At 56.9% G+C, this 14,222-nt stretch overlaps 1 protein-coding gene across 3 annotated transcripts in view; it reads left to right on the top strand.

The window, feature by feature from the left end:
• Positions 1-1,000: 1,000 nt before the first annotated feature.
• Dock6 (dedicator of cytokinesis 6) overlaps positions 1,001-14,222 on the top strand; it is a 51,736-nt gene continuing 38,514 nt past the window's right edge. For all 3 annotated transcript variants that reach the window (XM_042693739.1, XM_042693741.1, XM_042693740.1), the window contains exons 1-9: positions 1,001-1,079; positions 6,366-6,453; positions 6,899-7,074; positions 7,204-7,272; positions 7,486-7,615; positions 9,168-9,380; positions 10,176-10,261; positions 13,125-13,191; positions 13,279-13,428. In XM_042693739.1, the coding sequence (XP_042549673.1) occupies positions 1,036-1,079; positions 6,366-6,453; positions 6,899-7,074; positions 7,204-7,272; positions 7,486-7,615; positions 9,168-9,380; positions 10,176-10,261; positions 13,125-13,191; positions 13,279-13,428 (1,023 nt within the window). In that variant the 5' untranslated portion in view covers positions 1,001-1,035. The remainder of the gene's footprint in view (positions 1,080-6,365; positions 6,454-6,898; positions 7,075-7,203; positions 7,273-7,485; positions 7,616-9,167; positions 9,381-10,175; positions 10,262-13,124; positions 13,192-13,278; positions 13,429-14,222) is intronic.

The raw sequence follows: 14,222 nt of genomic DNA, 5'->3' as shown, positions 1-14,222 counted from the left end.
GCCATGCTGCGATGTGTGGGCTGCTGAAATCTGGCACATGCCAGGCGAGGCCCAGCCCTGCCAGCTTCCCTAGCTCACTGGCTAGTGGATGGCTCTCCCAACAATGTCACAATCCCTCTGGGCCTCGCTTTCCTCATCCGTCCTTGAGCATCCATACAGATAGGATTAAGAACGGCCTATGCCAAGGCCCCGGGGCAGCGACATGTCCCAAGATTACAATTCAAGTTCTCCTTAGGATGTTTGGTGACCCCTCTGGGAAGAGTCACCCAGGGAGAAGGACCTGGTGCTGGACCCAGACCTCTGGGCCTCTGTTTCCCTTCCTGTCCAATAACAGACAACGAGGTGATTTCCACGTCTGTCCACACTGGCAATTATTCTTACGATTATTCGGCATGGTGGACATTGATATTGTTGCCATCTAGGAGTGGGAGAATAGCAGGACGCACTGGGTGGTCACACCAGTGCCTCAGTTTCTTCACCTGGGGATCTCAGGAACAGCGGGGAACACTACTCCATCCACGCACAAGCCCCAACTGGACAGGCACCGGGACGACCACGCCCCCTACGGCCGCGCCCTCGCGCTGACCACGCCCCCCACGACCACGCCCTCGTGCTGACCACGCCCCCACGCCCACGCCCAGGGCGGCTCCCACCCCTCAAGCCCCGCCCTCTTCTGACCCCACCCATAAAGTCCTGCCCAACCCCGAAGCCAACTAACTACACTATGCTCCGCCCCTCGCGCGGGCCACGCCCTTGGCGGCCCCGCCCCCGTTCCAGCTTCACCCAATCACACTCGAATTCACCCCTCGAGCCCCGCCCTCTCCCGACCCTGCTCATACAGACCCCGCCCAGCCCCAAAGTCAACCAGCCACACCAGGCCCCGCCTCTCGGTGCCCCGCCCACGACGGCCCCGCCCCGCCCGGCCCCGCCCAGCCCGGCTGCCCAGAGCGGGGCGGCGGCGGCGGCGGCGGCGGCGGCGGCGGCGGGACCCGGGCCGGAGCGCGCGGCGGCGGCGGCGGCGGGGACCGGGGCGCCATGGCGGCCGCCGAGCGCCGCGCCTTCGCGCACAAGATCAACAGGTATGGCGTGGCGGGCGGGGACGTCCGCGCCGCCCCCGCGTGGCGCAGCCCGGGACCCCCCCTCCAGCTCCCCCAGCTCCCATCGCCGCCGCCTCCGGGGCCTGGGCGCCGGGTCCGCGGCTGGGGTCGCGCGGGGCGGGAGCGGGAGGGGCTGGCTCTCCCTGGGGGTGCGGCCCGGGCGCCCCGCACCCGGCTCGGGGGCGCGGGGGAGGGGGTGGACCCCGGGCCCCGCCATCCCCGGGGCCTGGTTGGGGTCCGGGAGCCGGGAGGCGTCCCCGATGGCCTCTGCCCCCCCCACGTCCGCTCTGCCCTCCTCCGCCCGGGGCCGGGGCCCAGCTGTCCGGGGGGTGGGGTGGGGGGTGGCGAGGCGGGGAGGACCGGGGACAGCTGGGGGACCCCCCCCCCCCGCCCTGCTCCAGGCCCTCGCGGCAGGGGCTGGACGCGCCGGCCGGCTGGATGGCTGAATGGACGGGTGGGGGCTGGGAAGGGGCCAGCTGGTGGGCGGGCGAGGGGAGGGCCCGGCGCGGGGTGGGGGGGATGAGGGGGGGTGGACGGGGGGATCCATCTCCCTGGCCTCTGGAGATTGGGAGGATGTCAGACTCCCCGTGAGGAGAGGGGGGCTGAAAACTGGGGTCTTTGCACTGGTGGGGGGGGTCCTGACTGCTCAGGTATCCTGTTCACCTGTGTCCTTTCCAGATGGGTCACAGGTGAGCAGAAGAGGACCTCCTCCCCCCCATCCTGGGGTCCTGCTCTGAGGGGGGGCGCACAAGGGGGAGTGATAGGATGCAGGGCCCCTGGGGACACCGTGGACAGGAAGGGAAATGGGAAGGGTGGGGCATACCTTCATTTCCAGGTGACCGGAGGAAGGAAGGGAGACTTCTGTGCCCCTGTGTGTGGAGGTAGAGAGGTCCAAACACATGGTTAGGACCAGTGCAAAGGCCCTGTGGTAGCAGGGGGGCAGGGGTAATAATAGATCAGGCAGAGCCTAGGGCCATAGGAAGGACTCTGATGTTTTGTTTTGTTTAGCAGTGTTGGTTCTGGGGGGCTTGAACTCAAGGCCTGGGTGGGTACTGTCTCTTAGCTTTTTCTTTCAAAGCTGGTGCTCTACCATTTGAATCACAGTTCCACTTGTGGCTTTTTTCTGGTTCATTGGAGATCAGAGCCTCACAGGGCATTCCTGCTCAGGCTGGCTTCCAGCTGTGATCCTCGGATCTGTTTCTTGAGTAGCTGGGATTCCAGGTGTGAGCCACCATGCCCAGCCAGTTTCTGGCTTTTATCCTGAGTGAGGTGGGAGCTGTGGAGCTTTGAGCAAAGGAAAAGATGTGACCTGGTGTAGTTTTATTTGTTTCTCTAACTCTGGAAACCCTCTGAGCCTGAGGAAATCAACTGATTTTGTTTCCTCTCTGTCCTTGCATCCATCAGTCCTAGTCTCTGCTCAAGGGAGAAAAAGGGGCTTGGGATTCTGTCCTGGGAAAGTAGCCTCAGGAAGAACAGAAAAACACCCCGGGCTTAAGGCCTTCACCGAAGCCTTTTGACTCCCGGTGTCTGTCCTCATCCACTCAGTTCACTGACAAATACCAAGTTAGGATTTTGAGTTTGAGGCTAGCCTGGGATGTTTAATGAGACCTTGTCTCCAAACAAACAACAGGTTACCTGAATATTAGGCAGTTTCTTTTTTCCTATTTGTCTGTCTGTCTGTCTGTCTGTCTCATTTTGGTGTCAGTTTTGAGGCTTGAGCTCAGGGTCTGCGCACTGTCCCTTAGCTTTTTTGCTCAAGGCTGGTGCTCTACCACTTGAGCCACAGCTCCACTTCTGGCTTTTTGCTGGTTAATTGCAGATGAGTCTGGGGCACTTTCTGGCCTGGGCTGGCTTCCAACTGATCCTCAGATCAGCCTCCTGAGTAGTTAGGATTATAGGCATGAGCCACGGGTGCTCAGCTATTAGGCAGTTTCTAATGAACAGATTCTTTTTTTTGGTCAGTCGTGGGGCTTGAACTCTGGGCTTGGGCGCTGTCCCTCAGCTCTTCAGCTCAAGGCGAGCGCTCTACCACTTGAGCCACAGCACCACTTCCAGTTTTCTAGCGGTTTATTGGAGATAAGAATCTCATGGACTTTCCTGCCCAGGCTGGCTTTGAACCGTGATCCTAAGATCTTAGCCTCCTGAGTAGCTGGGATTACAGGCGTGAGCCACTGGTGCTGGCTTCAGAAGGCTTTTTAATCATTAGTGGTGTGTGATTGGAATTAGATGAGGGTCCCCGGTCACTTTTTTTGTGGTGTTCCTGCTATGAGTCTTAAAAGAATTTCTGCCTTGAGAGAGGTCATGGGTGTTGGTGACCTGTTCGCCTGCCTCCCCCCTCCCCCCCCTTTACATGAGCAGGAGCTCACACTGCCTTAGACTTCAATGTTTGTGGGCTGTGTCCTCCTTCCTCCCCCAGAGGAGAGACCTTTGCTCATCTGACCAGACCCGGGGGCCAGACCCACAATCCTTAGCATCCCTCCCATGGCATTGTGGGAACACCCACTCACTTGAGCTCTGTTGGGGACCCAGGAAGCAGGTCTGATGGAAGGGGAGAGGGAAGCCAGGTGCAGAACCTCAGCTCCCACAAGACCGGAACTCCTAGCAATGGAAAAAATGTTGGGAGTCTGGGGTGTGGCTCCCGGGGACCTGTGGGACCCATGCGTGGTTCTTTGGCACTGCCCTCGAGGTTCACTGAGAGTTTTGTTTTTGTGCTGGCCCCTGGGGCTTGAACTCAGGGCCTGGGCCGCTGTCCCTGAGCTTTTGTGCTCAAGGCGAGCGCTCTACTGCTTGAGCCACCGTTCTATTCTTGGCTTGTTTACTCTGGTAGTTCATTGAGATGAGAGTCTCACAGGCTTTCCTGTCTGGGCTGGCTTTGAACCAGGATCCTCAGATTTCAATCTCCTGAGTAGCTCCGATTACAGGCGTGAGCTACTAGCACTTGGCCGAAAGTCTCGTGTATTGTACCTAGGGAGCCTTAGGGTCAAAGGATCTTTGGGGGGCTAGGGGTGTTGGACAGAGAAGAGGATCTGAAACTCTGTTCTGGGCCCTACTCCCGTCAAGGGTCCCACCCTGGGACAGCTCAGGAAACCCAGCCTGGAGGACATAGTCCCTTCTCCTCAGGCTAAGTACACTGCCATTCTGGACTCTTCTAAGATTGGCCGCGTGGCCAATCTTGAGCGAAAAAGCACAGGGACAGGGCTCAGGCCCTGAGTTTAAGCCCAGGCCACACATAACATGCGGTTGGCTAGTTGGTGGGGGATAGCTAGCTATCCCAGCTTCCTCAGTGAGACTGCATTGAGTACTTACTGTTTACTGGGCTCCACTGTGCCAAGAACAACTTCACAAGGTCTGGAACCTTCCTGAATCTAGAGACAGACATTCATGTGGTGGTCTGTTTTGTGTAACTGTGACAAAATGCCCTGAGGCTAGGTAACCTTATGAAGAAATGAGATTTTGCGGGGGGGGGGGGTCATTTCTGAAGAGTGAGGGGTGAGGGTCTTGCGTCGTGCTGGGCTTTGCTGGTGGCCGCTGACTGGGTTGGGACATCAGATGGGGAGAGAAGGGACATTGTGCGTCCTTGTGCTCCACTGCTCTCCATCTTGTTTTTGTTTTTATTTTCTTTTATGGGTGCTACTGGGGATTGAACTCGGGGCCTCATGCTTGCTAGGCAGCTTCGTTGAAGTAAGCTGTCTCCTAGGTCCCAGGGCTGGTAAGTCCTAGCACCTCTCTCCAAGGCCAAGGGCCAAAGGAGGCTGGAGGTCTGGCTTCTAGAGTCGCAGCTGGGAAACAGCTGGTCCCGGGGCACAGCCCCATTCCCTGCCCGGGCATCTTAAAAATCACCTCCCCCACCCCCCCACCCCCAGACTCTGTGGGCCTGGGGCTCAGAGAAGGCTTTGTGAATGCCAGCAGGAAACCCTAATTGTTATTGTAAAAGTGATGTACAGAGCGGTTACAGTTACCTAAGGCGGGTCAAGAGTACATTTCTTCTTGGACAGTGTCAGCCCTTCCCTCACTCAGAACCTTATTATTATGTTTTCATTTTAGTTTTTGCCCTGCTAGACATGGAATCCAGGGCCTTGTGCAAGCTGGGCAAGTAGTACCTGGCTGTGGAGCCACGCCCCCACGGTTAGCCCCGCCCAGAGCATTCCCCTCCACGGAGCCACGCCCCCACAGTTAGCCCCGCCCAGAGCATGCCCCCTCCACTGAGCCACGCCCCCACGGTTAGCCCCGCCCAGAGCATGCCCCCTCCACGGAGCCACGCCCCCATGGTTAGCCCCGCCCAGAGCATTCCCCTCCACGGAGCCACGCCCCCACAGTTAGCCCCACCCAGAGCATCTCTTCAAGGAGCCACGCCCCCACAGTTAGCCCCGCCCAGAGCATGTCCCCTCCACGGAGCCACACCCCCACAGTTAGCCCCGCCCAGAGCATGTCCCCTCCACGGAGCCCCGCCCCATGTTAGCCGCGCCCAGAGCAGCTCCCTTCAAGGAGCCACGCCCCCCACAGGTTAGTTACGCCCAGAGCATGCTCACTCCATTGAGCCACCACAAGTTAGCATCCCCAAAGCATGTCCCCTCGGTGGAGTCACCCCCCCACCCATAGGTTAGCCACGCCCAGCGCCACGCCCACACAGTTAGCCACACTCAGATATGCCTCCTCCACGGAGCCACGCCCCCACAGGTTAGCCACGCCCAGAGATGCTCCCTCCAAGGAGCCACGCCCCCACCAAGTAGCCAACCACATCGCTACGTGTGGCCTGGGCTTGAACTCAGGGCCTGGGCCCTGTCCCTGTGCTTTTTCGCTCAAGGCTGGCCAGCTCTACCACTTGAGCCATCAGCTCCAGTTCTGGCTTTTTGGTGGTTCGGACCTACGAATCTCAGGCACGTCCATGCTGTGGGCGGGCTTTGAACCGCCACCCTGAGATCGCAGCCTCCCGAGTGGCTGGGATGACAGGCGGGAGCCGCCCCGCGCCCGCGCTGCTCGCTTTGTTTTGAGGTAGGGTCTCACTGGGGAGCCCAGGCCGGCCTGGAACTGGAGACCCCGGAGGGCTGGGGTGATGACGGGTCATGGGGGATCTTGTGGGCTGAGGCCCCATTTTTTTTTCCTTAATGGCAATGTCCAAGCAAACAACGGGAAGGTGGAAGGGTTTGGAACGTTTGTGACAAGGGGCTGCGGCTGGAGGCGCCGGGGAAGCTGCATTCGCCTCGTCTGGGTCTTCAGGGTCCCGGCGGCGCCCCCATATTCCTCCCACCCCCGTTTCTGTCGTCCCAGGACAGTGGCCGCCGAGGTTCGGAAGCAGGTGTCCCGGGAGCACAGCGGCTCCCCGCACTCCAGCCGGCGCTCCAGCAGCTCCCTGGGGGTGAGACTTGGGGCCCCCCCTCTTAGGGGTCCCCTGATCCCGCTGGTCAAAGAGGCAGTGATGCTGGGGGAGGGCGTGTGGGCAGCCACATTCCCACTTCCTGGACAACCCGACTGTGGGGGGGACTTCCGGCCCTGTGGGGGAGGGGCGGGCCTGGCCTGGCCTCTGCCCTCGTGCTCCTGTTCTTCCTCCACCATTAGATTATTTATTTCCCCCTGCTGACAGTGGGGCGGGCGTGATTTCCTTCCTGGAGCCCTGGAGGGGGGGGGGCGCGGGGCTGGAGGAGCTGCCCTGGAAAGTGTGACGTTGCTGATGACGTCACGGACCCCCTGGGCCGCTGCTTCCTCCCCCCCCCCTTGCACTTCCCCCCACCCACATCATCTCACACCCCACTCACCCGCACTATAGAGGATCAATGTCCCTGATCCTCTGCCCCCCCACCCAGGTCCCCCTAACCGAGGTCGTGGAGCCCCTGGACTTTGAGGACATTCTGCTGAGTCGGCCCCCCGATGTAGAGCCTGGACCCCTCCGGGACCTGATCGAGTTCCCCGCTGACGATCTGGAACTGCTGCGTCAGCCCCGGGAGAGCAGGACCACAGAGCCAGGGGTCCCCGAAGATGGGTGGGTCCAACACCCCCGGGAGGGCCCCCCTGGAATTCCACACCCCTGAGTTCAGCGCTCCCCCCCACCCCCCCACCCCCGGCCCAGCTGCTGTGGGACCTGAAACATCCCCTCCTCTTTTTAAACCAGAAAACTCGATGCTCAAGCCCGGGCGGCGGTGGAGATGTACACAGAGGACTGGGTGATCGTGCACCGAAAGTGAGTCGGCTATGTGGGCAGGCTCAGTTCCCACCAGGCATTATCTGGGGCTGGAAACCTCTTGATTATCTACCACCCTGTCTCTGTAAGGGTGGCTGGACCTTTCCTGTAGAGCACAAAGCCTTGTGCATAACCTGATGGGCATCGCATGCCTCCCCGGGTCCATCAGAGTGTACTGAAAAGTCCTCAGCTCAACCCACCTTCCTACGCTAGGTACCAGTACCTGAGTGCTGCATACAGCCCTGTCACCCCTGAGACACAGCGAGAGAGGCAGAAGGGCCTCACCCGCCAGGTCTTCGAGCAGGATGCCTCTGGGGATGAGCGATCTGGTCCTGAAGACCCGGTGAGAAAAGCTCTGGCTGGGATCACTGCCAGGGTGTATGCATAGACTCAAAGACCCCATCTTAACCAGTAGATGGGCCTGGTGGTGCATGTCTGTCTTCCCAGCTATGCAGATAGTGTAAAATAGGAGAATCAGCCAGGCACTGGTGGCTCACGCCTGTAATCCTAGCTACTCAGGAAGCTGAGATCTGAGGATGGTGGTTCAAAGCCACGTTCAGAGCAGGAAAGTCTGTGAGACTCTTATCAATTGTACAAAGCCAGGAGTGGTCATGCAGACCTGCAATCCCAAACCTGTACCAAGGAGCCTGAGGCAGGAGGGTTGCAAGTTCAAAGCCAGCCTGGGCTCTTGAGAATTCGACAATACTCTTGCCTCACAAGTCAGGAGGAAGGTTTTTTTTTTTAATAAGTTTCTTTTTTTAAATTGTGAAGATACCGTACAGAGGGGTTAGAATTACAGGAGCAAGGTAATGAGTACATTTCTTATCAAGTGTTGTTGCCTCCTCCTTTGTTTCCCCTTCCCATCCCTGCTCTCCCATCTTCCTCCCTCCTACCCCCCCTCCAGGAGGAAAGTTTGAGAATTTTATCAGCTCTTTAAGTTGATAACTTAAGGTTAATTATAAGCACTTATTGAATGCTTAGTGTTTACTAAAGGCTGTGTTAGCATAGGTATTGCAACCATTTTTGCAGGTAGAGGAACTGAGGCACAGCAGTTTATATTAGAGACTGTGTATCGTCAGTCAACATTTACTTAGCACCTACCACAAACCAACCAGTTACTAAGTATTCATAGTATTGCCATGGCTTTTCTTTTTTATGTAGATAGGGCAATTCAGGCCTTTAGAGTTGGGGGGCAGGGTGAGAACATGAGAGGCCTCAGGCACGGGGACCTGGCTGGAAGTTTCAACCAGAGCCTTGTGGCTCTGCTCTGACCGTTCCTGAGGCTAAGTGAACTGGTCGGGTCCTGTGCCCAGTGGAAAGAACTCGCCCCTCCCCTTGGTGACAGTGAGCCCCGTCCCAGGGAAGGCTCTCATTGGTCCAGCCCAGGCATCTCCTTACTTTGGAGCTAGGCCTCATGGGAAGAATTGGCTCCTCCCCTTGGCAATGAGCAGCCTCCCAGGGAAGGCTCTCATTGGTCCAGCCCAAGCATCTCTTTACCTTGGAGCAAAGCTTCATGGGAAAGAGCGGCCCTTCCCCTTGGCATCTGTGCAGCGTCCCAGGGAAGGCTCTCATTGGTCCAGCCAGGCATATCCTACCTTGGAGCTAGGCCTCATGGGAAGTAGTGGCTCCTCCCCTTGGCGGTGAGCCGCGTCCCAGGGAAGGCTCTCATTGGTCCAGCCCAGGCATCTCCTTACTTTGGAGCTAGGCCTCATGGGAAGAAGCGGCCCCTCCCCTTGGCGGTGAGCCGCGTCCCAGGGAAGGCTCTCATTGGTCCAGCCCTGGGACTGGCGCGGGTATTCTGATCATCTAGTCGAGAGTCCTCTGGAGGCCCGAATGCGGGACACCACTACCGGCCTTGGCTCCTCCAGCGATCACCACTGGTTCCCCACCCGCAGGACGACTCGCGGCGCAGCTCGGCCTCCCCCGAGGACACCCCTCGCAGCAGCGGCGCCTCTGGCATCTTCGACCTGAGGAACCTGGCTGCGGACTCGCTGCTGCCCTCCCTGCTGGAGCGGGCGGCCCCCGAGGACGTGGACCGCCGGAACGAGGCCCTGCGTCGGCAGCACCGGCCCCGCGCCCTGCTCACCCTCTACCCGGCCCCCGATGAGGTGGGCACCCTGGGTCCCCCTAGCTGATGGGATCGCTGCATCTCCAACCAGCAGCGGTTAGATGCCGACTGCGTACCCCATCTTTAGTCAGTATCGTGATTGCGTATCTACTAGATGTATTTGCTAGATATTTCTAGTAAATTCTAGATTATCTTCTAGGTGTTTGCCCAACTCCCATGGAATGGATATTGATTGTTGTGTTTCCTGATATTTATTTATTGTACACCTACCCTTGATTATTTATTTATTTTGTTGGTTGTGGGTCTTGAACTCTTCAGCTCAAGGCGAGCGCTCTACCGCTTGAGCCACAGCACCACATCTGCTTTTGTGGTGGTTCATTGGAGAGAAGAATTTCACGATCTTTCCTGCCCGGGCTGGCTCTGAACTGAGATCCTCAGGTCTCGGCCTCCTGAGTAGCTAGGATGACAGGCGTGATGGTAGTGGTTTCAACCCAGGACTTGATACTTGCTTTGTCGCTTGAGCCACACTCCCCTGCTCTTTTAGCTATTCACAGGTAGTTTGTTGACTACCGTTCTGAAAATGAGATGGAGAATGGTTTCATAGGCTTCACTGTCCCAACCACTACAACTTAAAGGAAATTGGGAGGCAGCGATCGAAGGATCCCAGTGTGAGGCCAGACTGGGGGAGGAAAGTTGGAGAGACTCCAACTCAACCAATGGCTGGGCACAGTGGTGCATGCCTGTCATCCCCGTGACCCTAGGGGATGACCAGCAGACGTGGAGGAAGGGAAGCATTTCAGGCGGGGAGTGGAGCTGGCCCCCTGGCTCTTGACAGGAGGAGGCCGTGGAACGCAGTAGTCACCCGGAGCCCCCTCGTGAGCACTTCGGACAGAGGATCCTGGTCAAATGTCTGTCACTCAAGTGAGTATCTGACCCGCCCTTCCCCCAGCCCAGGAGGGGTCCATGCCTGAGAGCTGTGGGCATGACCCTAGACAGCCCGGCCACCTGGGGACCTCCCCCACCCCCATGAACTTTTATGAGGGGACATAAGACTTCGCTGTTTTCTTTCAGTCATGGGGCTTGAACTCAGGGAGTTCAAGGGAGCTGTCCTCAGCTCTTCAGCTCAAGGTGAGCGCTCTACCATTTGAGCCACAGTGCCATTTCTGGTTTTCTGGTGGTTCATTGGAGATAAGAGTCTAATGGACTTTCCTGCCCAGGCTGGCTTTGAACCTCGATCCTCAGATCTCAGCCTCCTGAGTAGCTAAGATGGCAGGCGTGAGCCACCAGCACCAGGCTTGTGTGTGTGTGTGTGTGTGTGTGTGTGTGTGTACATGTGTACACCTGCGTATGTGTGAGCTTGAACTCAGGGCCTGGCCATTGTCCCTGAGGATTTTGTGCTAAAGTCTAGTGTTCTACCACTTGAGCCACAGCTCTACTTCCTGCTTTTTTGATGGTTGAGTGGAGATAAAGAGCCTCATGAGTTTTCTGGCATTGGCTGGCTTTGAACCGAGACCCTCAGTTCTCAGCCTCCTGAGTAGCTAGGATGACAGGTGTGAGCCACTGGTGCCTGGCTGAAGCTCTTGAATCTTTAAACGTCAGTGTCTCTGGTCCGTCACTTATCTGAGCTCATGTATGCACAGCCTGTGAAAGTGTAGGTAGGGAAACTGAGGCACACAATGGCAAAGTCATGGTGCCTGGTGCCTAAAGTCCGTATGGCTTGTGGACTAGGATTCAGGGGGGTGAGGTGGGCCTGGGCTTGAGCCTGCCTCCCGCCTCCCGCCTCCCCTCTCCCGCCTCCCTACTGTCCCAGGCACTAACCCCCTCTCCCCCAGCAGCCACGGTGGAGGGGGTGGAAGTAGCAGTGCATGGGAAAGGAAGTGAACAGGATGCAGGCTTGGCCCCCGCCCAGGCTGCCACTGCCCACCCCCAGCTCCTGCCCAGATCCAGGCAGGAAAGGGAGGTTCTATTCTGGCCGGAGGCCCCAGGGACCTTCTGCTTCTGACCCAGTGCTTTGAGAGTCATCCGCCTGCCTGCTGGACAAGGCCTGGGCCAGTGGCTCCCGCCTGTCATCCCAGCTACTCGGTTGGAGGCTGAGATCTGAGGAGCACAGTTCAGAGCCAGCTCGGGCAGAAAAGTCTAAGAGACTCTTTATCTCCCCTGAACTGTCAGAAAGTAGGAAGTGGAGCTGTGGCTCAAGTGGTAGAGCGCTCACCTTGAGCTGAAGAGTTCAGGGACAGCACTCAGGCCTAGAGTTCAAGCCCCACGACTGACAACAACAAAATTACCACTGGGTGCTCATTGTGTCATTCAACAAACAGTCATGGAACGCTTTGTGGAGAGAGCACTGAGTCATGAAGAACAGCGATCATAGAGAGGGGTCGGGGGGGAGGGGTGTTGGAACCCTTGGAGGCCCCAGGGCCGGCTACAAGCAAAGGGGTTGAGACCCCACAGGGAGGAGGGACTGGCTTGTGGGATGGGACAGGAGGATGTGGGGACACATGCAAATTTGGAGACAGAAATGTTTAGGTATCTGATTTCTGGAGAAGCTAATTTTATTGTTGTTGATGCTGGTAGTCATGGGACTTGAACTTTGGACCTGGGCACCATCCCTGAATTTCTTTGTGCTCAAGGCTAACGCTCGATCACTTGAACTACAGCGCCACTTCTGACTTTTTTTTGAGTAATTTATTGGAGATCTGAGTCTCACAGACTTTCCTTCCTGGGCTGGCTTTGAACCATGATCCTCAGATCTCAGCCTCCTGAGTGGCGTGAGCCACCAGTGCCAGCGACTCTCAGTTTTTTTTTTTGTCAATCGTGGGGCTTGAACTCTGGGTTTGGACGCTGTCCCTCAGCTCTTCAGCTCAAGGCGAGTGCTCTACCACTTGAGCCACAGCACCACTTCTGGTTTTCTTGTGGTTTATTGGAGATAAGAGTCTCTCAGACTTTCCTTCCCTGGGCTGGCTTTGAACCGCAATCCTCAGATCTCAGCCTCCTGAGTAGCTAGGATTACAGGCGTGAGCCACCAGCGCCTGGCATGACTCTCAGGTTTTAAGAGTGTTTTCTGTTTGGTTTTTCTTTTTCTTTTTTTTCGCAGTACTAGGGTTTGAACTTAGAGCTCTGTACTTTACCCCTCGAACCATGCCCTCAACAAACCTTTTTGCGTTAATTACTTTTGGGGGTAGGATCCACATTTTTGCCCAAGATAACCTGGACCATGATCCTCCTATTTACACTTCTTGCCTAGCTGGAATTGCAGGCATGGCTGCTCCAACCAGTTATTATTGGTTGACAGAGGATCTTGCTACATTTTGGGGCCAGCTGGCCTCTAACTATGATTCTCCTGATCTCTACCTCGAAGTTAACTGGAATTGCCACTGCTTCACTCTGGCTTTAGGGTTGAATTTTGGCACATTCCCTGAGGAAGCACTGCAGGGGAGGGGGGGGGGGGAGGGGGAGATGGAGTGCCCAAGTAGATTAGGACTAGGAGTGTTTGATGGGTCTGTAGACTGGCGATGGGGCTCAGCGCAGGGTGGCCAAAGACAAGTATACAAAGACAAGTATATGTAGGTGTGGGTGGGAGGCCCAGGATGAGGCGCAAAAACTGTGTCTCAGTTTCCCCTTTTTGCCAAACAGGGCATATCTTTCCAGAAAGCCAAAGGTTGGTTCCATTTGGCCTCAAGGGAATCAGAGACCCTCTCCTCTCCCCTCCCTCACCCTCTCAGGTTGGGGGAGGGGGGGTCCCGGAGCATCTCCTCCCAACCCCACCCTGCCATTTTACCCCCAGGTTCGAGATTGAAATCGAGCCTATCTTCGGCATCTTGGCCCTGTATGATGTGCGAGAGAAAAAGAAGGTGAGGACCCCTGTTCCTTCTTCCTTCCTGGAAGGGCTGGGGGGCTTCCTGGAGGCGGCGGCCCACCTGGCCTTCACATCCTCTCAGATTTCAGAGAACTTCTACTTCGACCTGAACTCGGACTCCATGAAGGGGCTGCTTCGGGCCCATGGCACCTGCCCCGCCATCTCCACCTTGGCCCGCTCTGCCATCTTTTCCGTGACCTACCCCTCACCTGACGTCTTCCTGGTTATCAAGGTGCTCACGGGGGTGGGGGTGGGGGTGTTGGGGTGGGGGGGGTGTATGTGTGTGTGGTGATGGCCACAGGATCGCTTCCTGCCTCAGTGGATGGAGAGCAACTCCACAGAGGGTCCTCACCCGACTGAGATGGGGGGGAAACTCTGGAGGGCTTCCAGGGAGAGATGGCCCCTGAGCTCTGAGACCTGTGGGTGGGCATCTTGGGGACAGGGCATTGCTGGGCACACACACACACACACACACACACACACACACACACACACACACACACACACACACACACCAGTGTGGTGTATGGTCGCTGAAAAACATCATTGGAAAGTTTGTGGATAGATACTGAAAATGATTGATTGGTGGTGGTATTGGGATTTGAACTCAGGGCCTTAAGCTCAGTAAGCTGGCGTTCTACCACTTGAGTTGCGCCTTCTAGTTGTTGTTTGCTTTAGGTAGTTTTCCAATAGGATCTCATACTTCTGCCTGGGATCTTGAGCCTTTTACCTGTACATCTCGAGTAGCCAGGATTACAGATGCACACTACCATGCTTGGTTTGTTCATTGAGATGGGAGTCTCACTGACATTTTTGCCTGGGCTGGCCTTAGATTTTCCTGATCTCTGCTTTCCAGGCAGCTGAGGTTACAAGTGTGAGCAGCCACATCAGCTGCTTTTTTTTTTTTTTTTTTTAAGAATTGTTTTGTTAATCAAGGCAGGAAAGACTAGCTGGCACATTCATTGGGGATTTTCTGTTTCCGGGTGTGAGATCAGGTTTCCTTCCCTTAAACCTTCATTTAGGTTG

The sequence above is a fragment of the Dipodomys spectabilis genome, unplaced genomic scaffold (assembly GCF_019054845.1).
Source record: "Dipodomys spectabilis isolate Male_0828 unplaced genomic scaffold, ASM1905484v1 ptg000173l, whole genome shotgun sequence".
Lineage (NCBI taxonomy): Eukaryota > Metazoa > Chordata > Mammalia > Rodentia > Heteromyidae > Dipodomys > Dipodomys spectabilis.
This window is presented reverse-complemented; position numbering and strand designations above follow the sequence as displayed.